At 54.0% G+C, this 24,995-nt stretch overlaps 6 protein-coding genes across 6 annotated transcripts; 1 reads left to right on the forward strand and 5 right to left on the reverse strand.

The window, feature by feature from the left end:
• Nucleotides 1-123: 123 nt before the first annotated feature.
• On the reverse strand, nucleotides 124-360 carry J7T54_004156 (uncharacterized protein; the record flags this gene model as incomplete). Its single annotated transcript, XM_051510508.1, has 1 exon — nucleotides 124-360. A coding segment is annotated over one exon (237 nt), but the record flags the coding sequence as incomplete, so codon positions are not given.
• A 9,952-nt stretch (nucleotides 361-10,312) lies between these two features.
• On the reverse strand, nucleotides 10,313-11,616 carry J7T54_004157 (Fungal Zn(2)-Cys(6) binuclear cluster domain; the record flags this gene model as incomplete). Its single annotated transcript, XM_051510509.1, has 3 exons — nucleotides 10,313-10,414; nucleotides 10,754-11,210; nucleotides 11,267-11,616. 3 exons carry the CDS (start codon nucleotides 11,614-11,616, stop codon nucleotides 10,313-10,315), a joined length of 909 nt encoding a protein of 302 aa, XP_051358594.1.
• Nucleotides 11,617-13,403: 1,787 nt separating this feature from the next.
• On the reverse strand, nucleotides 13,404-13,956 carry J7T54_004158 (Velvet factor; the record flags this gene model as incomplete). The annotated part of the gene is made up of 2 exons (XM_051510511.1): nucleotides 13,404-13,765; nucleotides 13,893-13,956. The coding sequence occupies 2 exons, from the start codon at nucleotides 13,954-13,956 to the stop codon at nucleotides 13,404-13,406; spliced, it is 426 nt and encodes a 141-aa protein (XP_051358595.1).
• Nucleotides 13,957-14,501: 545 nt separating this feature from the next.
• On the reverse strand, nucleotides 14,502-15,871 carry J7T54_004159 (uncharacterized protein; the record flags this gene model as incomplete). Its single annotated transcript, XM_051510512.1, has 2 exons — nucleotides 14,502-15,678; nucleotides 15,735-15,871. 2 exons carry the CDS (start codon nucleotides 15,869-15,871, stop codon nucleotides 14,502-14,504), a joined length of 1,314 nt encoding a protein of 437 aa, XP_051358596.1.
• An 8,107-nt stretch (nucleotides 15,872-23,978) lies between these two features.
• Nucleotides 23,979-24,263, forward strand: J7T54_004160 (uncharacterized protein; the record flags this gene model as incomplete). The annotated part of the gene is made up of 1 exon (XM_051510513.1): nucleotides 23,979-24,263. The coding sequence occupies one exon, from the start codon at nucleotides 23,979-23,981 to the stop codon at nucleotides 24,261-24,263; it is 285 nt and encodes a 94-aa protein (XP_051358597.1).
• Nucleotides 24,264-24,385: 122 nt separating this feature from the next.
• Nucleotides 24,386-24,766, reverse strand: J7T54_004161 (uncharacterized protein; the record flags this gene model as incomplete). Its single annotated transcript, XM_051510514.1, has 1 exon — nucleotides 24,386-24,766. The coding sequence occupies one exon, from the start codon at nucleotides 24,764-24,766 to the stop codon at nucleotides 24,386-24,388; it is 381 nt and encodes a 126-aa protein (XP_051358598.1).
• Between the last annotated feature and the right edge of the window lie 229 nt (nucleotides 24,767-24,995).

A 24,995-nucleotide genomic window follows, 5' to 3' on the forward strand; every position in this document is an offset into this window, starting at 1 on the left:
ATACGAAGGTGGGAAGCTTGTTCTTTTTGCCGAGGGCCAGTTCGTTAAGCAAGAGGAAGAAGCCACGCCGCAGCCATTGCCTACCAAGCGCCGCGCGCGACAACCAGCCTCCACTCGACCTACACCTAATAAACGCAGGAAGAGAACGCAACCACCAGTCTCCCGTGCAGCCTCGACAACCGAGCCTTCATCGCCAGCCCCTTCGTCGACAATCGAGCCTTCATCGCCAGCGGCGACGCCGACGCCGAGAAGACCGTTGCCAGGGACAGCGCGCGCCCCGTTAACGATCGACCTCATGGACGTGGACGAGGACGAGGGCACAGAGGCCTCTAGCGACGATTTGCCTCCCTTGAATGACATCACGGGCGTTGAACAAAGCAGGGACGGGGCGGCCCTTAATAAGGCTCTCGAATTCGCAGTCAACCGGACGGCGGATATAGCCACGCCTAAGTTAACGGGCGATGAATTGATCGACTGTATAAGGTCGCAGCGGCCTATCGCGCCCCTTGCTTCGCAGCCTGTCTCGCAACCTGCCTCGCAGCCCGTCGCGCCCCTTCCCCCGCAGGAGGCTGGGCAACCAAACAGCCTTATGGGTGTTGCCGACAGTGGTCAGCAACGCGCCACCATAAGCACCCGCAAGAAGCGCTCGGCTGTGTCCTAGAAAGGTCAGGAAAGCCAGCCAAGGGCTACAACGGCCAGCCGACCTCGCCGGAACAGGCAGCCGCCAGCGACGTATACAGACTTTGTTAAGCATTAGGTTCGGAGTTAGGTCTATAGGTATTGGCTTCATAGGGTTCAACATTATCGTCATCAGCCTCAAGCACCTAATTAATGAAGTCTCGCGGCAGCCTATCACTAGTGGTAGAGCCGTTTAGTCCATAGGCTTTATCGAGAAGATCGCGATATCGCTTGCTTGCCCCCGTTGGCGTAGGAATAAGCTCGAGGAGAGGTTCTTGCCCTGACTGGCGCCAGGCTTTAACCTCCCTTCGCAATAGCTAATAATATTCCTCGAATAGGCGATTCGGATCGCCAAAGGGCGTCTCGCCCCTAATAAAGCCACAGTCGGCGAGTCGAGCTTCGCACCAAGCTTCCACCTCTTCTGATAGTAATGTATCGATGTCGATAGATGCTAATTGGTAGAGCATTTGCTCGACAATTAGCTCGCTGGCCTCTTGTAGAGGCACGCCATGGTCTGGAACGTCCCTCGAATAATATAACTCCGCTGGGATACCCGTGATAACGTGCTCTCTGTTCTTTTGATGCCGGATCTTATGCCTATTCCATAGCTGGATAAAGTCAGCTAATTCATCGCGAATCATGCCACCGTAAACAGCATATAATGCGATCTGGTCACATATATGATCCTCGTCCTAGCTATATTCGTCATGTTCGGTGAACTATCCAGTTGCTGCGAGGTCGTTGAAGTAGGAGATCCAGCGTTAGAGGGTGCGTAGTCGTAGCTGTAGCCACCAACTCTCAATACGTATATTCCTCGTGCTTGGGCCGTATAAATGACAGCTTTCGAGACTACGGCCTTGCTGGAACCTCCGTGTGCTGCCATCAGAGAATTCGATATTTGATGCGTGTTGGTCGCTTGCGGCTAAAGCCATATGGGCAGCAGCCCATAAGATAGTCTCGCCGCCGTAGTCAGACCGCGTGAATAAGGGCCGAACCTTCATACTTCGGACCGTGCGGAGATATTGCTTGAGGGTGCTCAAGGCTGTAGTCGATGATCTGCCAACATAGAACCATATAATACATCGGGAGTATACATCGATACATGCGTATATCTGGAGGCCGAATCTTTTGAGCTTATCGTGGCCATCAAGAGCCCACATAAAGTTCTTCCCGGGCACGGAGAAGTTAACTCTAGTCTTATAATTGCCTTTAAGCCTCTTCCTAACCTGGTTAGGGAAGACTTCGCGATAAAAGTCATATAAGCGATTCTGCGAGACAATAACTTCGGCTCGCTGGCGGATGTGATGGTATAGCATGCCTTATCCGTACCCAAGAACACGCAATGATCCCTCCCCGAGATCCCGCTTAATGAATGCGATAGCTTGCTGTAAGGCAGCTGTCCTTTCTTCCACGGATCGAAGCTTCTTCTTCATACCGTTGGCGCGCCGGACCTTGACCACAGTCCATAGAGTCATACCTGGATAACCATCCCGATCTTGGAGGCACTGTACGATGACTCTATCGCTCATCCCGTAATTAAAGAAGTAGAACTTCACTCTTTCGATCAAGTGATCGGTGATTTGAATGCCTGCCTGTGGCCGGTCTAAGCCCCAGTCGTGTAGGAGCGAGTCCAGCGTCCTTATACGGATAGGGGCTTGTCGTTGGTCCACACGCCATCCATTAGCAATAGCCAAGATCTACTGCCTCGTGACATTATCGTTAACCGCAAGTTCTTCGATATCTTCCTTATAAGCCAAGAAGAATTCGCTGGCCGGTGGTCCGGTTAGACCCCAATCAGACAGTCTAGCACGAAGGGTGCGAATGCTGATGGGATTACTCGACAACCCGGCAAGATGAGTATTCACAGCTTGGAGGATATATGCGTGGGTCTCTCCTTGCAATACCAATCGGGTTATTTCCTCCTCAAATGGCAGTAAATCAATAGATGAAGGCATTATGCGAAGGTAGTTGAATTTGCGGTGTCCGAGGCTTGTCGCGAAGGTGCGGGGTTTCGGTCATTTGCAGCATTTGCAACCCGCATCGATAGGTGCCACCGTAATCGATAGGTGCCACCGTAATTCTTCGCTTGCTTGACCCCTGGTCACATCCACTGCCTGAGCGCTCAAAAATGACTCCCATGCTCACCTTAAAAGTACGGTGCTCGCACTTCAACTGCGCTCACAGTCTTATTGACTACATACCAAGACAAGTCGTACCATTTCTACTTTCTTGCCGTAACATTCAGCCAACCCACACCGTTCAAGAGCTCCTCCAAAAACGTCCCGAGTATGGATGACTGGAACTTCTCTTCTTCGCTCAGCGATGAGGAGGAGTCCATATTTTCCGTAAAAGAAGAGGAGTGTTCAGCTGATGACGACACCATATATGAGAATCCAGGACACGACGGATTCGATGGCGATGGAGAGGAAGGACTTCATGGTGGCAATATACACCCACCTGAGTACTATCGCCAAGGCATATTAACCCCAGTCCAACGGGATACGTACCAACGTTATGCCAAGAAAACAAGACTACGTCTTAGAGAGGTTGAAGCTATGTGGGAGCAGTGCGTATCTCTTATTATTCCTCTTCCTTGTTGGCCTAACAGCGTTCCTTGGCAGATTCAACGACCAGGTCCTGAAGTCTGAAAATCCCTTCCATTCCATTTCCATCCCTATCGTGGAAAACTTCCTTGAATGGACGATATGCCAAAAACTTGGCAAAAATGGGAGACTAAAAAGAGGTACAAAGACGAGCGGCTCTCTTCAGACACGGTGGAAGCTCTTGTCAATTGTGTACAAAGTGGCGACGGGACAGAACTTTAAGCCATGCATCTACGAAGGTATATCAGAGGTATGTCATCCTAGCAATGGAGCGTATATTCGTGCGTTAAATCTTCGCAGGTTCTGCAACGACTTACGGAGAAATACGATTTGCGAACCACGAGGAGAAGGAACCGTTTTATGACCGTCGAAACCCTGAAAGCCCAGATCGAGACCACGCTGAGCACGACAAAAAAGCGATTCGAACTTGGCCAGCTCCGCATCCTTGCCGTCTTATTTCTTCTCCTCCTCGCCCCTGGGGGCTCTCGACCGGCATCAATTCTTTTTCTCAGATTTGGGGATATCAAAGTCACTCTCGCAAGAGATCCGGAAGGAGGGCCCCATAACCTCATAGTAAAGTTCACCCCGGAATTCACAAAAACGTACCTAGGGGCCAAGGAGTCGTAAGTCTGATGTTCTTATGGTCGCATCTACGCTTACAGTATCACAGATGCACTTTCACCGTTCCCGAGGGTATTTTCCATCGATCATTGTTCCTCAGCACACATGTCTTTTTACTTGCAATCTTGTTTCGTTGTGAAGCGTTCCGAGCACCAAGTCTTACCCAACCGGAAGGCATTGAGCAGCTAACCATTCACCCCAAGGAGGATGAGTTACCACTACCTCTCAAACGGGAGCTGGACGACGTCTTCATTTTTCGCCAAGCTACTAAGACACCAGATGGCTACGCGACTTCAGCAAACAAACCTATCACCTATTCCATGATGCGAGCGTGGATCGTGGCCCTTGGAAAAATACAGGGCATCGAATGCAATGTGATCATGTACTCACTGCGCTACCTCACAGGCAACAAACTCGATCAAAGCCGTATGGTTTCCCCTTCCTTATATTACTAATGACACTAATTGACTTTCAAAGCTAACATTAGCGATTCACTTCGCAACTTGTCTCTCGGCCACACCAATTCGGTGCCATTCCAGAGACACTATCTTTCTCGTGAAATATGTGCCGACACATTTGCCATTGTTCTCGGAGAAAACCCTAACCAAGCACTTGTCACACAGTCGTGCAGCATCGCGCATTCGACAAGTCAACGCCGGCCTACCAAGCTGACAGCGGAGCAAGTTTCAACTATAGAGAACGATCCAGAGATTGTGAAGATGCGACGCCGGCTACAGAGGATGCAGCCACGATCTGAACTGTACAAAAATACGCATCGAAAATTACGCAACGCAAAGCAGAGGAAGACAAATGCTATGCTGCAGGATGTTCGAGAAGGGTGGACCGATAAACAGGCGGTTGAGGACATCGAACGCCAACTTCGTGGTGAAGGGTTTGCTCCTGTGCCAGAGGACATTTCGACTCAACCTCAACATCCTGCACAAAAGAGAATGATGGAAGCGCTTACAGCTGAAGTACAGCCTACTCTTGAGGGCCAGTACAGACGGAGGAACAGAGCGATTCATGCTCTGATCGCATACTGCACTGTGGAGGAGGGGCCTGTCTCTCGAGTACGCAACGGCGGTGCAGCGAAAAAATCACCGGCCCAAGATACCGCAGCGCACAGCGCGTTGGAGCTTGCCACGCTTTCTGTTTTCGTTTCAGACTCGAAGCAGCGACCAACTCGCTGCTTTTGGTGTGTTGGGAAGGCTCGCTTCTTACCACTTGAAGACCCTCGAATCCCGGAACTCATTCATGAGTTCCATGGTCCAAGCGACTTGACCAAGCATTTCCGCCGGCGCCACCTTGGGAATTTCCGGGACGATGTTACGATTCAATGTCCGGTCTGTAGGCTGCGTTTGAAACACAAGATGCATCTACAGAACCATGCCTTGCGTATTCATGGTACTGTATCCTGACTCAATACGAACATATGTCGATTTGTATGGCATACTGCAATCGGCGCATTTAGTCCAAGCATGCAAAAGCGCTGCTGAGAAGATGCGGTGCGTTGATGCCCTACAGTTCGTGCTCAGTACTCAAAGTAAAGGCCGAAAGGTGGTCTGATGTCTGCAGGTCCCTGTTATCTCATAGCGACCTAAATGCTAAATGAAAATGAAACCCCACGTTACCAAGAGTCACTCAGTTCCGTAATTGTTTGTCGGCTTGATTGTCGCAGAGGCAGGATAGAATATGCTAAGCAAAAACCGTTAAGAAGGCTCTAGACCTTTCGTAAGTCTGTAACTTGGTGAAATGAACTGCGTTGTTCGCAGATCATAAATGGTAGTGGCCTGACTGAATTGCTGGTCTGTTGATGATGAATGGCTGAGTACTCTGCGGACCTGATTCAAGCATGATGAAATGGCGGAACAGCACTGGCAGTCTGGTCCCGGTGGGCATTTCACGTCCTCTTTGACACCGCCTGCCCTCTTGGTCACCGCCTACCCTCTTTGACACCGCCTGCTCTCTTGGTCACCGCCTGCCCTCTTGGTCACCGCCTGCCCTCTTGGTCACCGCCTGCCCTCTTGGTCACCGCCTGCCCTCATGCCCAATCAATCATGAACAGAAGCACGGGATTGACTGGACCTGACTGAGCTGAATAGGTTGATGATTCATTATCGGTGATTCTCCTGAAATTGGAAATGCGATCATGTCTATTATAACCCAATTACTAGGGATACTGTTGAGAAAGAACGATCGAGTTCCCATGCAATCCATGCCCGAGCCAGATGGTATCCTTCCTCATGCAACCAACCAGGCCGCCACAGGTTGAACGCACCTCTCCTCGCAGAGAAGCTAAACTCGGAAGACAAGAATCACAAATAGGACTGTCGCCATTCATGTGATAGGAATTTTTCTTGTAGCCAATTGTTTTGCCCTACGTCCCAGGATTTGTCCCTAACATTTGCCTTCGAAACTGGCCTGCTGTGCCAGATTTGACTGACCGAAAGGGAGATTCACTCGTGATGCTTGGCTGATAGCCTGACCTGTAGGATGCATTCAGCGCGTCACTCGCTGAATGTTTTACAAGCAGGGAAGACCGCAGCCACCCTAAGAGTATCAGGCAGGCGGTGAAAATCTCCAGTGAGGGAGGCGCATACGGCGCCTCAAAATAGTAGGCGGTGAATAAGTAGGTTGTGGATATATTTAATCAAAGAGGGGAGGCCCATTGAAACAAGCAAGGCGGTCAGTATAAAGTGAAAGCGGTGAGGGGATGGGCCTCGATAGGGACCACTGCTGGTATCTCGTCGAAGTGCCGCGTGTCGCTATATTCCCCACTCTCAAAGAAAACCCTCCTGTACCACACATTGATCGCCGATTGCGCCGAGTGGTACCGCCAAGCGTCCAGTGACGCAGCCACAGTGGATGATGAGAAAAGGCTACCCCTTAGATCTGAGTAGGTATGACGGGCTTACCTGGGTGCTCCTGTTCGGGGCAGAACACCCATGATTGATGACCTTCCAGCGTGGCAGCCATAGTTGACCACCACAGAAGACCAGAAACGAGATGTGATGGCTCCGCCATCGCTGTGGGTAATCGCCCGTGGGAGGATCTTGCCGTGCGCAGCCACAACTGACTGTTAACCCGCCGTGTGGCAGCCACCAATTCTGTGAGGGTGTGGAGGCTGCATGAGGCCCTTGTTGAGCTTCGTTGCTTGCACACACGCGTGTGGGCCATTGGTTCTCCGTACTAGATCAAGGCGGGTGCGCTAGCGCTGCAGGTATCTGATCGAGCGTTCGGCTTGCCAAGCTTTGTCCACAGGGCGACCTTCCCGTTCGCACCAATCGTGCCACACGAGCCAAAAGCTTAATTTGAGTCGGCTTGACGACGCCGCTAGCGACCTAGTTACTTTTCCAAAGGCTCCCTCTGTGCCAGATCGGCAGCCAGATCGAACCCAGGTCTCCTTGACTCAGGACGCCGTGGCCAAGTCCGGCCGTGGCGTAGTATCCCAGGCAGGCGGAGCACGTGTGTGGGGTGCGCTGACTGCCCAAGGCACACACCCCTTCGCCTAGTTCCAAATCCAACTGGCCACAAAGGCCGAAGATGGTATATTATGCATGACCAGATTGAGTAGGGATGCTGCCCATTCTTCGACACCCCCGAATGATGAGGCGGGGCGATTCGCCAGAGCTGGCACGCCCTTCTTACCCATCCTGTCTGTCTGCCTCGTAGCCAGCGGCGGCCACTATTGGGTGGCGAGCGTGGGCAACCTTGATCTCCTGGCAGCAAATGGTCGAAAATGGGGCTCTAAGTTAGCAGGCCGCGAGCATGTGGGGAATTTTGAGAGTATAGCAAAGGACTATACTGATCGTTTCTCTTAACACTAGCAGACAGTTCCGTAGACTGGGGTCCCGCTAGCTTCACCATAACCATGTCTTGATAGACGCATCCCCTTGCAGGCGCTGATCCCCTGGTTAAGCCTCGCCGTGGGACTCGGCGACGCTGATCTTCGTCGTCGTGCGCTATCGCTATCGCTATCTATCTGCCATGTCGGACATTCCGGGCTGTTCCGGGCCTCTACCACGCGGCTCTCGCTCAGATGGGTGCATCCGTATATGATGGGCCAAGCGAGCGCATTCTACGCGACCCCTACTGCTGGGAAGCTCTCACCAGACTCAGAGTAGTCTGATCGACAGGGCCAGAATGCAGCCACTCCAGCTTTTGATGTTAAGCTGCTCGGGTGATGTGTGGGAGCCACACGGCAAGTCGTCGATCACGAATGGCCCAAAGCGGGAGCCCCCAGGCAAATGTGCATGGCGATGGCGGAGCCACCACACCCTCTCAACTCCAGTCTTCCACGGTGCCCACAGCAGTGGCGGGGTCTTCCACTGTCTGCCACACGACAAGGATCCCCCAGAAAGTATCCACAGTGTTGGCGGGACCATGACACCCTCTCGACTCTCGTCCTCTGTGATGGCTGCCACACGACAAGAATACCCCAGGCAGGTGTCCACCGCGATGGCGGAGCCATCACACACTCTCAACTCTAGTCCTGGCGGAAGTCGCAGTGTGCTTGGCAAAGTCGGCCGCCAAGCCACAGGCTGGCTGAGCCATCACCCTCTCGGACCGTGGCTGCCACACAGCGAGGTCGCCGGTCATGGGTGGCCTGGCCCGTGGGGGAGCCCTCACGCAACTGCCAACTGCAAGAACAGGGGCAGTGACGGATCCAAGCCTCAACTTGATATCCTGCGAGATCCCCTGTCAAATTCGCAGCGAGAATGATGGGGTGTTGTACGGTTCGCCCGGTGCCCAACTTCCCCGTACGGGCGTTGACTACCGCCACGTCCTCGACGGACTGCAGTGAGATCGGCGGCCTTGTCTACGCCTCGGCGTTGGCTGCGCACGTCGGTGTGCTACTGGCGCTGATTCGCGAAGCCGGCAAGCTTCCCCCACCCACTTTTTCTGTCACCAAGTACTCATCGCATATCTCGTCATCCAGAAAAGTAAGAGAGAAGCGGATTGAGATGGAACGTGATGTGGTCTGCAGAGGCGCGTCAGTGGTGGTGGTCGATGATGTTCTTACCAGTGGAAATACGCTTTTTGCGGTGTTACAGCTCTTGCGCAAAGCTGGAGTCGATGCGGAGGATGTCGACGGCATGGTCGTGGCCAAGTTCCCGTTTCATCATGGCCGAGACCTATTGCGCCGCCTAGGCTTTGGAGGAATCAAAATTCAGAGTCTTTTAGTCTTGGGTGGTGCTTGAGAAAGAAAGAAGAGAATCCTGGATCGGTCAGTCGTCGACGGCGAATAAGAACTAGCGCACGCCCTGGGCGGGACCAATATCACGATTTCGCTTCTCTGCGAAATTTTACAGGTTTTTCGGAAGGTGTACTTATTCGCGTCAATGAGTGATCTGTCTCTGGCATCAGGAAGGCAATAATGGAAGTGACGTGGGCGCATCGAGCCGAGCGAAGTTAATCCCTTCAATTCTACCTACCCTGCGAATCCCATGCCCGCCATCGTGAGAAGCCAATGACTACCGATACGGTGGGATATAAGGTAGAGCGGCTGCCAACGAACCCCGCATATAAGCGACGCCACACTTTCCAAGGTACGCAATTTTCAAATGCCGCCACGCAGCAATAAACCGACCTCAGATCTACCCTACACTGTAGTTAGTCTGAGTAGTTAGTCCGACCCGAACGTCACACAATAACAGCACTACGAAAGATCTGCCCGACCTTGCTACCATTGCTGGCCTCACCATACCATCACATCGTCGCTCGGCTTTCACCCAGGTCCGCCAAACCTGGCTGGATCCCCTGGTGTGTACCTACAAGCCCACAGGCCATTGCATGCACGCCGTCAACCATCTCGCTGTGGCATCCAGATATGGCAATTCAAAGCCAACATTAGTCCCATGCTGAAGTACGAGCCACGGCTTGGACCTATCAAGCTGGTACGATTGGAGGAAAGCATATTGAAAGAAGCTGAGGTGTTTAAGAATACTGTACATAACCAATGCCTTTTTCCGATATTGCTCCAGATCTTCCTCGAATCCGAAACAAAACTGTGAAATAGCTGTCAAGTAGGCCCCAATGAGAAACTAAAATGCAGGCCGACACAAGTAAAAGCAGCCCCTGACATTCGCATCGTCGAGACAGAAGTTATTAATTGGAAGCTCCTTTTGACACTGCCCGACTTTCGGCAGCCAGCGGTCATCCAATTCACCTGCCATCCATCTGTCGCATCAACTCAATCCGTCGTCATTTTTGTCACCGAGAATCGCTGAATCAGCCCGTCTGGGGCATTGTCGTGTTCCTGACGCTAGCCGGCAGTGTCCATCCCCTACGAGGGTCTGCTGCTCTACATCGATTCCATTATTTCCCAGGAGCTCCAAGATTGCGTGGTCGATTCAATCTGTCAATCATGCCTCTATCAATGTCGTTTTTGTCGACCAAGTTGCTCAGGCTCATGACCGGAGCTCCCTGTTGTCCACCTTGCTGTTGTTGACCTTGCTGTCCAGGTTGTCCTTGAAACTGCGCTGGTTGGTTGGTAGGCGTCGCAGTGGAAGCTGGTACCTGGCGAGCAAGTGTAGACGCTCCACTCTGCGTCATCTTCGCCTGCCCTGGGGAGCGGTCGCTGTGTTGGCTCCACGTCTTGACTTGAGGAGGCAGGGCCGGGTTGCGCGGACTGTGCGTCGAGAATGATCGCATAGGCAACCCGCTAGGGCTGCTTTTATTCGAGAACTCAGCGGGGGAGCGACGTCTGGGCTCATTCTCGGTAGCGCCCACACGAGGTGGTGGTGGTCTGTACGCATCTGCATCCTCTTCGGACCTGCGACGACGGCGGCCGCTCTGTGAGCTATCCTCGGGCTTTGAACACGGGTACGACGATTCGACAGGTGACTGACCGAGTCGGCCTGGTCCTGATCCGGGTCCAGGGCCAGTGCCAGGGGCCTCGCTGTGATGTGGCGGGGGCGGATACTGAGGCTGATACGTGTGCGCGCGTGGGTGCGCGTGCTGTTGATGATGCGGCGGCGGTGGTTGCTGCTGGGCGTAGTAGCCCCCATGAGATGGTGGCGGCTGCTGTGGATGTTGAGCCTGAGGATGCTGGCCATCCTGCGACGGCGGTGACTGCTGTTGTCCGGGGTTTCCTCCCTGCGGAGAATGGAGAAAACCCTGCTGAGGCGCCAGCGGCTGTCCGTATGCTCCAAAAAGGGGGGTTCCAGGTAGAACACCGCCGGGAACTGCAGAGACGGGGATGAATGCGGCGCCGTTGGTTGAAGAGACCGGCTGAAAGACGCACTCTTGGTTAATGCGCGCGCAGTTTTGACATTTGCCCGCATTGTGATAACCGCTGCAGCGGATCTGTAGATCATGTCAGCATCAGAAAACTCTGCATACCCCCCGAACTAGCAACTAACCTTGCGCTTGCGACAGTATTTACACGCGATGGACGTTCTCTGACGGGGAGCTGCCTGTGGCACCTGCGGTCCACCTCGAGGCGGTCCGAATTCTTGGGCATAGGGCCTCTGGTGGTAGTAGGCTGACGGCGGGCCTGGGGGCCCTTGGGGCTTCTGTTGGTAGTAGTAGGGATCCGCATGCCTGTACTGAGGTTCTTGCGCATATGGACCAGGCTGCTGACGGCTTGGTGGGTAGGGGTCAGGAGATCGATACCCCTGCCCCCCATGAGGATCGAGATGTTGCTGAGGAGGGGATAGATAGCTGCTAGGTGGCTGTTGACCAGGTGGCGGAGGAGGTGGGGGATAACCATTTACCGCACTGGGCGAGGCATATCGGTGATCAGATGGATATCCGAGACTGCCAGGCGGCGGCGGCCCGTAGGATAGCGCTCGAGGATAGTGCATTGAGGGCAAAGATACAGAAGTAGCAGCCATTCCGGCATGTCCTTTGTCATCTTCTGTACGGTAAATGGCGTCTGGGGGCGGCGGATACTGCGAAGGCGGCGGGTAGCGACCTTTTGGTCGGTGTTGAGGATAGTCGTTAAGATGGCGATCGTCGGCCATGCTACGTCAGACAAGGCCTAAGCCTGCTTGTAAAGCCCCCTGTTCTGAATGTATCGCCAGTATCTCGTCTTCTGATATGCGCTGAGTGCTGGATGAAAATGGCAGACAGGATCTGGTGATAGGAGGAAACGCATAGGACAAGGAAGGGACAGGACAGGAAGGGATAGGCCAGGACAGGACCCAGGACTCGGGCATACGAGAAGATAACGCGCAAGGGTGAGGTGAAAGTGATAGGAAAATGAGCCCGGGGGAGAAAAAGAAGGATTGTGGGATATGGCAGGTAGACGAGACCAGGTTTTGGCGGGATCCTCTCCTTAACGGCGGAGGAGAAGGGAATGCGGCGGCGGCGCGGGGCGCCCGTTCTTATATCTGCCTGCGCTGGTTGCAACTCAAGTGACGAACAGCAACGAACTGGACGGATTTCCTGCCAGAGCTGCGGCTGTCCGTCGACTAGTCGTGAGATAAGTTCCTGAGAGGCCCTGGCTGGCCATACATGTTGGGGCCATGGAGCTCAACAGACCAAGCTCAAACTGACGGACCGAGACCGAGACCGTAGTGGCCACCATCTTAGTGCACTGATAGGTCTGTTGCTGAGATACGGACCCAGTAGGCAATCCGGCGGCCCTTGGACTAGGGGAACCCCCCGACCTTCTGCTAGCCGAGAGCAACTCTGACCGAAGAGGGCCTGGGGGACAGGAGGTATTTTCGTACGTGGCCCATGTGACCAGCTGTGCCACCACGGTTGGTGAGAACTCGAAACACCTTCAGTAGCGGCAACGGGCTCATTCCATTAGCTCAACGTCCACTCTCTCCTCTCTCTGGCACTTCCACATCGAGGGGGTCCAAGTCGGAATCTGGTGAAGCCGAAGGATGCCACCTTGCTCTCAATCTTCGTGAGATCCGACACTCAAGGCTGGTTTATCAAAATCAAACATTAAACCCACTAGACCATCATAAGGCATTAACTACAAATGTGAGGTCGCCAGTAACTCTTACCATTTCTTACTCTTATGCCGGGAGAAAGCCGTATCAGGGAGTATTCCCGCTTGCCACTGCCTATTTACCTCATACACGAGCTCATCACAAAGCTGAGAGGTCTCTTTCAGAGTGTTCGCCCCGGAGGGCTTGGCCGTGCCCGAATTTGGAAGAAGAGGACGTATCGAAAGAAAATTCCTGAGTAGAGAGGTGTTCTATAGTATCTTATTGCGTGTGGCGTGTCCGTTGCCATAACAGATGCTCGTGGGTACTATTCGAATAATCATTTCTTGCTGCAATACCCACTACACAACATCGTTCCTCATCACCTCAGAGGAAAAAAGAGGAACTAGAAGATCTTGAGTTTGAAATATCAGGAAAACAACGTGGTACGTTTGATGGCTGCGAGCACGCGTGGTGTGCCTAGAAGGGAATTATCTCTGTCTGCTGTGAACGCTGGACGCATTGACATCATAATCCTCGCCGTCCTTGGGCTCCAAGCTGTCCCTAAAGGGCCTCTTCTTGATCGAGATGATGCACCCTTGTCCCTTCAGTACCCTTACAAGTTGGGAGCTTGGCTGTATGTCCGGAAGTTCTTTAGCGGCGTAGCTCTGGAATGGCGCGCTGGTGATTTCCGCCAGTTTGGCCGCGCGTCGTCGCGGGCCTTGGGGTTCAATATACAGGTTGAACCGGAGGGTATACATGCCCAGGCTGCGGACGGAGAGTTGCCAAAGTGGAAGAAGGTGCCTTCACGGCCGGACTCATCCTTACCAAAGAACGGGTCGCCGACGAGAGAGCCGGTCATGCGACGTTGATACTTGAACTCGGCAGGCATCTTGACGCACTCGACAGTCCCTGTCTTGTCGTAGATCTCTGTGGTCATCACGTAGGGCTCATAGCACAGATACTTCTGATTTCCTCCTGGGACAGCGCGTCGCTTAGGACATGCAGTTGCAACACCGGTGGCGGATCAATGTCTCGTCGATCTCTCTCGCCGGCGCCACAAGCTCCCGCTGCCATAGGCTGCTGTCGAATCAACAATTCGAACTTGATACTCGAGACAAGATGGGCCCGGTCTTCCCCGAAAAGATTGGGAATTGCCCCGCCCACATTGGCGGCTCGTCGTTCCTGCGCAGACGCGAGTGATTCCATGCGTCCAGTAGAACGCGAAGATAAAGGTGAAGCGTTGGGTGGTACAATCCCTTGCAATATGAAGGCGCTGGTGGAGAGTATCCCCGGGACTCCGCCGCTTCGAAATGTTCGCCACTATTCGGTTCCGTTGTTCGATCAGCTGAGGTTGATAGTGGTGCTGATGCGTATAACGAATGCTCTGATCTGGCGTACGCCGGAGGTATCCGCCAGATATCAAATTGGGGCTCGGTTTCAATCATTCCAGATACTTTTTCCATCCACATATTACGTATTTGTAAGTAACTTCTTTGTACACCCGTGTATCAATCCCGTTTGGACTGCCGGTACCAGGTGTAACAGTTAGAGAAGGATCTTTCCACAGGAGGTCGTGTCACTCGACAACTGAGAGGAACTCCTACAGCGAATGCCCACACCCTGCCCCCCCTCGGTTAGACACGGCGGAGGCAGGCAGGTGGCACAGGGTGGATTTGTGTTGGTGCTTTGATGGGTTTTGAATCTCCGTGCGTCAAGAATAACAATCCCCCCTATTCTCATCCTTCTCCTTGTTGAGCTCGGCGGTGACACGCCATATCTGTAACGCCAGAGCACACAGACTCCCCAGCACTTCTCCCAGCAGCGCCGCGCCAAGATCCGCATATAGCGTGAGGACACTCTGGCGACCTAAGCCGTCGCCGCCACCGCCAAACTGGTCAGCCATCACTGACAAAAAGCGCAACCCGTTCCAGTTATCCAAGACCGCCACAACCCGGCCATAATCGTCGACGAGGCAGAGTCTCGTCTTGAGCGCCGCCATATTGGCGTCTCGGAAACGGCGATATACCCAGAGAAGGCCGCCCCGGGACGACCGCCACCGCCAAACAGGCATATAGGCTGAGAACTGCATGCGTTGGTCGGCCGGGACAGCGTTGACATAGGCAGTCTCACTACCGGAGGTCGACTGGGGCGGAAGGTACATGGCGGAGGAGTATTTGCGGTCGTCGCCTGAGTAAAAGAAGATGCGACATGCTTGAGTGAAGGGCTGGGGCGCTTGTGCGCTTGCCTGTGCTGCTCCCGCTGGTTCTTGTTGCTTCGCAGGTGTCTGCTTATCGGTACCCCTCAGCTGTTTCGTATACGAGGGCAACTCCTCCGTGACGGAGTTCTCTGGTGGCGGGCGCATCATGACCGTGACGGGGGTGTTGATGCCGCCGGAGTGGATTTCATAGAGCACCTCCGCATGGCCATGGCTGGTGCTCGAAGATGGCTGCTCAGACCGGCGGCCGCCGGCGTTGTTGGCACCCGCCCGCATGCAACGAATGGGTCTGCCCAACGTGTTGCCGGCTAGGAGCGTGAACTGCGCGCGCGGATGGCACGTGAGAAAACGCGTGTTGCAGACTTTCATCTCGCGCTCGGATATCTCGGGACGCGGTCCTAACGGCGACCTAGCAACGCGCATACCACTAGGTAACCGGGCAAGGTCGGGTCGCCAGTCTTCAGGCGCCGGGATAAAACAATCGTCCTCGACGTCCATAGGTATAGTAAACTGAGACTCGCCATGGGCGGCTGTAGCGATGGCGAGGCGTAGGCCGCAGCGACGACAGGAGTGGGTGACGAACTGGGGTCTGAATATTAGCGGTAGGAAGTATAACATAATCCCCATGGTGAGGCTCGCGAAGACGAGGTTAACGCTAGCTTCCACTGCATACCTACTGCGGTCAGCTTGCGCTTGTCATCTTGGGCAGCCAGTGCTCCGCAGACTCACCGCCATGCAGGGAGTCGTTCCTTTACTAGAACGGTGGTGCCGCCATGGCGACAGGCTGGGCAGGTGACAAACTGGGCACGCTTGTACGTGAGTTGGTGAAGTTGGGTGGCATCGGTGTCAGTAGCAGCTGCGTCCATGATGTGCACAGAGGGAGCGATGACAGGGAGACATGATCAAGCCGCGCTGTGCAAGTAAAAGAACCGTATTTAATGAAAATGAGCCCGAAGAGGCGCGCTGGTGTAATTACACAAGTACGTGCACTTCAGCCCAAGGCTGACCTGACTGATACGCGACGCCACGGCGCTGCGCCGCCTTGGCGCAGTGGGAGCGCCAGCAGTACCGAGCGCGCAAGCTGGCACGTGGGATGCACGCGAGCAAAGCGAGCGTCATCGGCGTAGGTGAGGGCGGGCTGGCCTGCGTCTTGTGGGCGTCGCGGGCGATTCCATCGGACAGCTGCTAACGTTGCGGAGGGCAGCCGTGGGTAGAAACGACGTTCACTCTTTGAGCCCAGAACGTGGGCAATGATTGCAGTAGAATAGGTGCTGCGAAGAGGAAAACTGACAGCCCTCCCGAGATGATGCAGGCCGACGTCTAGAGTCACGTGTTGGGCCGAGTACGTACCTCACTCAGTATGTGCAGTACCCGTTGAGCGCAGACAAGAAGTCGCCCAAACTAGTGCCTGATGGTGTTCTTCCAGAGCTCTGCTGAGACCGCTGATATCAAGAATCGCGCGTGACCAGCCTCCATTATTATCGGTGAGGTTGGATAAAGTCGGTACCTACTATTCTCGGTGGTATCATCAGAGGACCCTGAGGCCAGGGCTCTTGGCTCATGTCGGATTCAAGGTAGTGGGAACGTATCGTGCTATTTATCCACAAACAGTCAGTCGGTTGACGTGGCAGTGTTGTGGCAGGGTTGTGGCGGCGGCGGCACCTGTGGCGCCCACCAGTGGCGGGCGGGCAGCTTGGTGCGTGGCTGGATGTTTGTTCACCTGTGGCTACTACTCCCTGTCCCGTGCCTGTCCGTCCTGCTCCGTTTTTCACACCCGATGGAATCTTGTATTATATGAGCCTGAAGAAACATGGCGTAGTATTGCGAAAAAAGAATGTCATTGGGTAGAGACTGACTCTACAAGGGGCCCTCACTCCGCTGAGAGATATTCGAAAGATCATGCCAAAGACCAATCGTGGTGGAGATAACCAGCTTTTGCCCGATCTCCAAACTTGACATCTCTTTCTCCACGCAAGTAGCTATTTGGGACTGTATTTCTTTGAACTCAGTAAATATACTGAGTGTGAAGGGAAATGGCAGAGATTCGGTTAACAGTACACCGTCATCTGTAGTCAGACTGATATAGATATGCGTCACACTACGCCATGCGTAGTCTCCGGGAGTTGCATACGGAACAGCAGCCAGCAAGGCCGCGAAACGCATCCTTAGGAAGTTGTCCAGGTTCAAAACTTTGATGTGACCAGTGTAGGAGTAGCGAATGAAGAAGTTGGTGACGACCCGCTCAGAGTTCAGCAGGTCCGCCTCCTCCGCCGGATTGGCCGCCACAGAGTGATCATTTTCCGTGGTTTGAGCGAAAGAAATCGTAAGTTCTGCGTTAATATCGCTTTCGCTCTTACAACTGCAATATGTATCATCACCGTTGTTGGCAGATGTCTCTCCATACTCGAGGGGGTCGAGGACTTTCGGTCTTTTGTTTTCCTAGTCATCGACGTTAGTATTGTGTCTTAGGTCTAGGTAGGGAACAAACCTTCTCAGTGAGTGATCCCGTGGAAGGTGACCGTTTTCTCGATCGGGTCATTGAATCGGAGGATAGGTCTTTGGGGCAGATGAGCATGGTCGAGGCAGTATCTTGGAACGACATTGTAGCGAATGATAAGTGAAAACAAATGAGCAGCTGGTATCTTGGTTCGTGCTAAGAGGTAGAAGAGAGGAGTGAACCTGGAGCGGGAATGCCTGGCTTTATACTTGCTACAATCATGTGATTTCGCCGCACTAGGCACCAATAGGCATAACAATATACACGAGGCTGATACGCATGTCTTCGTTGGCTATGTCCAAGCTGTCATGACACGTACACATCCCCAGAAGGAAGTATTCCAGGGTCGAGATGCTATTGAGAGCACTAGAATTCTCGAGGCCGAAGAAGGGAGCGTAAAGGAGATAGTCAGCAGAGGGTCATTGATCCCACCGTACACGCCTTCACCGCGATGGAAAGTGGGAAAGCCACTGCCGTGAAACTTCATTATTTCTGGCCTGACAAAAAGAATTTTCAAAGCCTAAGACAGCCGAACGTAGCTTGGGAAACAAGATTCGGGTCTCTGTGCTAGATCTGAAGCTGAGTCGAAAAGACCTTGCGGCTCAGAATTGTCAGCAATTATGGGGTCCACGCAGGAACATGGGAACAAGCGTACCTGGACATCTGAACAACGTGTGCCGTATGATTATATTTGCGATAACATCCGACTAACTTGCTGCATTAACGGCAACATATCGCGACAAGGCGTGGTCTCTGCTCGCACGAAGGCGGACACTGTCGAGGCCACTATTGGCGCTGTATACAAGGACGGGGGCTTGAGTTCGGCCGAGGCCTTATGAAACACCTTGGGATGAGGATTTGGTGACAAAAAGTTATCCACTTCACGACGCCAGTACTGGGGGAACCTGCTGTCTCCCAGTCAATTATTCCCACAACTTCATCTCCACGAACCAGTATGTTTAAACTGCTTAGATCCCCATGCGATAGAACAGAGCGGAAAGACTGTGACTTGTGAAATTCGGCAAGAGTCTTGAGCTCGTGGGGTAAGCGGCCGACGTTGTCAAAGCCATGGCCGTTCCATAACGAAGCGTGGAAGTCGCTCATTTCCACGAAGGGACCTCGGAAAGGTTGCCCAGGTAGGCGCGCATCGTAAATCGGACCCCCAAGAACACTGGCGACAGCAGTGTTATCAGGCGCAGGCAGATTTCGCAATTGCTGAACCAAAGCACGGGGATCGAGGTTTCATTTGCCACAAATCTCATTGTGTGGGCTTCTAATAAGCTTTCAAAAGGTCGCACTTTGATACAAAACCTTGACGCAAACAGGACACCGCCTGGGTGCTGGAGCCATCGGCGCGCGACCCTGCCTTTCAGTACGCGTACAGCAGTCAATGTCGCACGCGATTGAGCGGATTGTCATTGATTGGCTGTCCAGCCATTGTTCGCTCTTCGAGAGATTCGTAAGTTGTCACGTCGACCGCAGCCGCTTAAACCTCGGATTCAGCTGACAAGGATGCCACACAAGGGGTAAGGCAATTATGGCACAGCGATGAGCTGCGAAAGAAAATAACAATTCTGGCGTGCATCTGCACCCCTGAGGGCATGCTGCCTGTGAACGTACGCTAACCCTGATTGGGCGCATCGCTCGCGACGCCATCTCTTTCGGTACGCTTGGATCAGAGGCAGATGACCAGAAGTGCATAGAACAGACCCAACCACAGAGGGCGTATCCTGGTGCAAGCCAGCGTGTTGATTGCTCCAGAGACTTCTTAAGAATTTAGTCAGTAAGGCTAATAACAACTTGGGAAAGGACGGGTACCATTTCGGGAGGGGTGTTGAACGTATCGGCGGGTCGGGAACATATCTGCCAACCTCGCCATGCGTGGCTCGAGCCCGGCCGTACGGCAGTGCCTTCTTTGAACCATGCTAGCTTGCATGGGCAAGGGATGACAACAAGTGTAGCACGCGCGTGCAGGGAGGCTGCCGTGTTGTGTAGTTTGTCCCCGAGTTGCGTCCCATTCAAGTATAAAGAGCCGGCCGAGGTGCCCCCTTTGGACTCTCCCACAGTTGTTCCTTATGCAAACCCTTTCCTGACCTCAGCAAGACTTACAACTTGACAGTATGCCAGCCCCAAGTCCGCGCTTTGACACATTGAACGATGATTCTGGCCGCTATTCCGCATGGATAGAGAACCAGAATCGTTGCTGCCAAAGAAAGATCTCAAAAGCGGACAAGATGAGAAGGGAAGACCTCATTTCAGCTTTGAAGGTCTCACACCAAGGGGACGGCAGGGACGAACTGGCGACTCTCTACTTCTGTAATGGGTGGCATCGTCCGGGAGGCAAATTCCCTGTCAAGCCTATCGTCGTGACGATGGTCATCACGACTCTGGAAGAGCTGGAGACCACGAGCTATGATAACTGTTCTCTAGTGTCGGCAGCCCGCCTTAACTCTACGTCGGACAACGTAAAGAAGATGTCAGTGCGGCCGCAGCTGGATTCTAGGGGAGATATTCGAGCCACCTCACCCAGCAGACGGGCCATGCTCCGTCGCGAGCCATCAAACACAACAAAAACTCTACGCGTACGGCACAAGATTCCGCTGGAGTAACTAGAGGAAGTGGTTCACGGTGTCCGAATCACCGGCCCCATACTCTTCCCACAGAAATACAGGGATCACGCCATCAGCTCCTCCCACAAGGAGAGAGGGGGATTACACAGCCTTTGCGAAGAAGTAAACGAATCACAGATCAGCAAGCTTCCTTATCGGTTTCTCTCGATCCATCCTGCCCAGGTGACTCGGAGGTGCTCCCGCGGCCTGTAGGTCGAATCGAATGCGGGACGGGCCAGCGACCTGTCATTGCATCTGCACCAATACCTTCATCTCTTTCCACCTAAGAATCAGGGCCATTAACCCCCCGCTCTCTGCGTCGAAGCCCTCGGATCCAGGATTTCCAGCGTGGTAGCACCATACCACAGTCAGGACAACGCCAACCCGAAACGGCCCCCGCTGTTCGCCAGATACATACGTTTGGAATTGAGAGACATCTTGCAAGCCCAAGAGACGTCAAGGATGTCGATGAGCGGGAAGATTGTCCCGTGTGTCAGGATGCGCTCGGCAGCGTGGGACCGTTGGCCCGATGCATTGCTTGCGGCACCGACTATCATCTACCGTGCTTTCAGAAATGGCTCTCTTTCGCTACCTCTGTTCCACATTGCGGCTATTGGTAAGCATACTGCAGGCTACATTGGCTGATCGGTTCTGCTAACACTACTGTCAGTCGGAATAGCCTTACGCAGGCAGACGTGGAGCGGCTTCGCGCTGCGCCGATGTGACAGGGTTACATAACTTTGTTGCCGCGCGAGGTTCAGGATAATCCTACTAAAGGACTAACGAGACATGTGGTTGCGGCGCAATGAGCGCGGATTCGGGTTGTGGCACTTAGCACAGTGACTTTCACACAGTCGAACACTTTCAGCGACCGCCGACGCCCAGCTTTGTGTTCGGCACTCGCCGTCCAAATAGAGAATTTTGCAAAATACACACTGTATGGAGTCTTTCTGACCCTTCGTGTTATTCTATTCGCTAGGAAGCTGTGAATGCTCAAGACGGTACGATACAGGACCGCTTTGTGGCGAGATTGTCGTTTCCTTGACACTAGCCAATAGTTCAGTAGACTAGGTCCCGCCTGCTGCACCCGTGTCTCACCGTAACCATGTCTTCCCTGATAGATGTCATCCCTTGAAAACGCTGCTATCCTGTTCAAGCCTCGCCTTGGGACTCACGGCGGCCTTGACAACCGTCGTCGTGCGCCATCGCTATCTGTCTGCCATGGGTGCATCTGTATATGATGGGCCAAGCGGGCGCATTCTACGCGACCCCTGCGGTTGGAAGCTCTCACCAGGCTCAGAGTAGTCTGATCGACAGGGGCAGAATGCAGCCACTTCAGCTTCCGATGTTAAGCAGCTCGGGTGACGTGTGGCTGCCACACGGCGAGTCGTCGATCGATTGTGGCCTGGCCCGAAGTGGGAGCCCTAGGCAGGTGTCCATGCGTTGCCAGGGCCATCACACCCTCTCAGCTCTCATCCTCCAGTGTGGCTACCACATGATAAGGACTACCCAGACAGGTATCCACAACAATGGTGGAGCCATCACACCCTTTCGTCTGGAGTCTTCCGTGGGCTGCCACACGTCAAGGCCCCCAGGCAGGTGTCCACCGTGATGGGGGGCCTATCACACCCTCTCGACTCTAGTCTTCCATTGTGGCTGCCACACGGCAAGGACTTCCCAGGCAGAGGCCCATAGCGATGGCGGAGCCGTCACACCCTCCCAGCTCTAGTCTCTTATTGTGGCTGCCACACTCCAAGGGCCCCCAGGCAGGTGCCCACATGAGTGGCGGGGCCAGACACATCCAATTAATCTTAGTCTTTCATTGTGGTTGCCACACCACAAGGGCACCCAGGCGAGTGCCCACAGCAAGTGCCCACAGAAGTGGCAGGGCCACCACACCCTCCCAGCTCTAGACTCTTATTATGGCTGCCACACCGCAGTCACATCCAGGCAAAGTGCCCACCGCGATGGCAGGGCCACCACACCCTCTCGACTCTAGTCTTCCATTGTGGCTGCTACACTCCAAGGACCCCCAGGCAGGTGCCCACAATATTGGCGGGGCCATAACACCAGCTTGATCCTAGTCTCTTACTGAGGCTGCCACACCGCAGTCACATCCAGGCAAAGTGCCCACCGCGATGGCAGGACCATCACACCCTCTTATCTCTAGTCCTCCACTATGGCTGCCACACGACAAGGACACCCAGCCCGGTGTCCACAATATTGGCAGGGCCACCACACCCTCTTGTGGCCTAGCCGTCGGTCATGATCTGCCGTGGCTGCCAGATAGCGAGGTTGCCGGTCATGGGTGGCCTGGCCCGGGGGGGTTCCACGCAACAGCCCAAGAGCACCGCCGGAGCCATCACACCCCGTCGAATCTAGTCTCTTTCTCGTGCGCGTAAAATGGAAGAACGCGGCCAACGATGGCTGATCCAACCTCATCTCGATATCCTAGCGACATCCCCTGGAAAACTCGCAGCGAGAATGATGGAGTGCTGTATCCGTAACTGCTGCGGACCAGGCATCGACCCAGAAATGACTACCCTATTCTTATCATTGTCCCGACGTGCATGCGTTCTACTCACCCCAAGCGAAGGTTACACTGTCAAATTACCTATCTAGTGCAGTTTTCGTCGCTTAAAGGCTATATGTATCTATCAGTAAAGACATAATCCTTTGCTGCGCGGGAAGAAGATCTAATACCTGTGTCACAACCAACGTTTATCCTCGTGTACCTATATTTGTTGCGTAATACCTCCTTCCCTTTCAGAAAGACCAAACAACCCATGTGATTAGATGTCAGGAAGTACAGCCAGCCGCTGCAAGAAGGTGCGACTGGTATCGCGATGTCGCCCGATCACTGTGTGGCATAACACCTGATGGCACGGCCACTACGCGCCACGTTCGTGGTTGGCTATCACCAGCGAAATGGGCGTCCCGGGCGGACACAATCCAGTAGTAACCAGCAGCCCACGGGTCAATTCTCACTCGATCTGCTTTGATGAGGAGTCCCTTTGCACGAGCGCCTGTTGCAATGCCGAATGGCATGCAATGACGCGCCTGCGATCGGACAACGCGATGGCCCAAGGAATCCGAACCCTTTCAACACGCGGTGGATGCGCGACATGAAGCTCTGCATTACTCGGTGTAGTCGGAAGCGTGATGCCAAATAACGGTGCATCCAGCAGCGCAGTTTGTCGGCACATGCCAGGACATGCCTCAAAGGGGCTTGGCTGGTCTCGAAGCTATGTCAGCCACAGAGCTGTCCAGGCGGAAGAGGGTCATACCCAACGCAACGCTCGGAACCACAGTTCGTGTCATGTTTCTGTACCCGCTTGGCAGGGTTTGACTAGAAATACTGTATGGTCGAGGAAACAGGAGATGGCTAGAAGCGAGGGAGCATGGTCTTATAACCTCGTCCAAGTCACGCCGCGACCTCCGCGACCTTGGACCAGCGTCCCACGCTGAGCGACCGACGCATAGATACCTCTCGGCCACAAGGAACCGCATATTCTGGCTGAGGGATGGCTAGTCCTACCAGGGCTCAGTTTGTGGAAGCCGGCCGTCCCACCAACTGTCGGGTCTGTACTGGTCATCCGCTTGTGGCTGCCACGCCGTTGTCTATAAGGACGCAATGCGCTATATGTCCTGGAATAGCAGTTCATCATTATAGTCTCCTTTGGCAACATGTCTCCTGAGGAGAGTATTCTGACAGATGAGCCGGCCAACGCTCCGCGTCTGCACATGACGCTCACGAACCTACGCACGATGTAGGGACGACGAACAGGTCCGCTGGCCCAGCGACAGCCTCGGACAGTGGTCAGCGCGTACTTGTCGTGTTCTTGCACGCATGGATTACTGATTGCCATGGCAGGCCTGTGCATTGACCGTGGCGGCGAACCCGCCACAGGTGTGGGCGTGGACCCGCACGTCTCAGAAGATGAAGCGACGAAGGCTGGCGAGGCCAGCCCGCGCAGTTCGGAGGAGGGCTATATCTACCCGCATCTGCAGACGTCCTTGGATAGCGAGACGCTGCGGCAGTTGAGGGCCGAGTGGCGAAGTTCTAGGAAGCGCAGAAAGAGGGGGCTACCCGAAACGACGGGTACCACGAAAGGTCGGGGCCGGCTGCACCACGAGGCCGCGTTCAAGTAAGAAAGGCAAGGGGAATTTCACGGGTTGCGCGGCAAGGACATGTGTGGTTACCACGAGATAGATGAATAGATGATGCTTAGCGTGGCTAACATTCCTTTGGCTGCCAAATCGTGATAATGCTATCAACGCTCGACGCTCCAAATGTCTACCGGCTCCTCGTTGTATCTTTCGGGTAGAAGAGTGTCGAGCTTTGCATTGCATCGCTGGACGGCGTCGTGCAAGTCGCGCGCATGGAACTGAACAACGGGCAGGATCCGCGACAGCGCCTCGTCCGTAAGAGCCTTGTAGTAGGCCACCTCGTTGCTCAGGCACCTGATTTCCTCGTGCAACTCCCTTATACGGTTCTGGTGAGTTGTTTCGCTTTTCGGAGGCAGTTCGTGGAATAGCAAGGTACTTGTTTTACCCCCGCCAAGTGCACGTATCTCAAAGTCAACGGGGCCGAGCGATGGCGGCCGGTCCTTGGCGCAACGAGAGGAGCGGTTCTTCAGACGCAGGCCCTTCATGATGAAGACGAGTGCCGCGAGCCTCTTCGTCGTCTTCAAAGCAAGCGACGAAGCTTATATACCTGCAGCTGTCTGTGGTTGCTGCTGTATCCAGAATTGGGCATGTCGTTGTGACGCAGCCTGGGTCCAGAAGGGGGCACTAGGACAAAAGTTGCCTTATTCGTGGGCGGAACTGGTGAACAGCCTGCTAGGTGCGCATACGAATGTACGGATGGTCACTGACACACGC

This window comes from Emericellopsis cladophorae, assembly GCF_022114955.1.
Source record: "Emericellopsis cladophorae strain MUM 19.33 chromosome Unknown NODE_115_length_24995_cov_52_609109, whole genome shotgun sequence".
In the NCBI taxonomy this organism is placed as follows: domain Eukaryota; kingdom Fungi; phylum Ascomycota; class Sordariomycetes; order Hypocreales; family Bionectriaceae; genus Emericellopsis; species Emericellopsis cladophorae.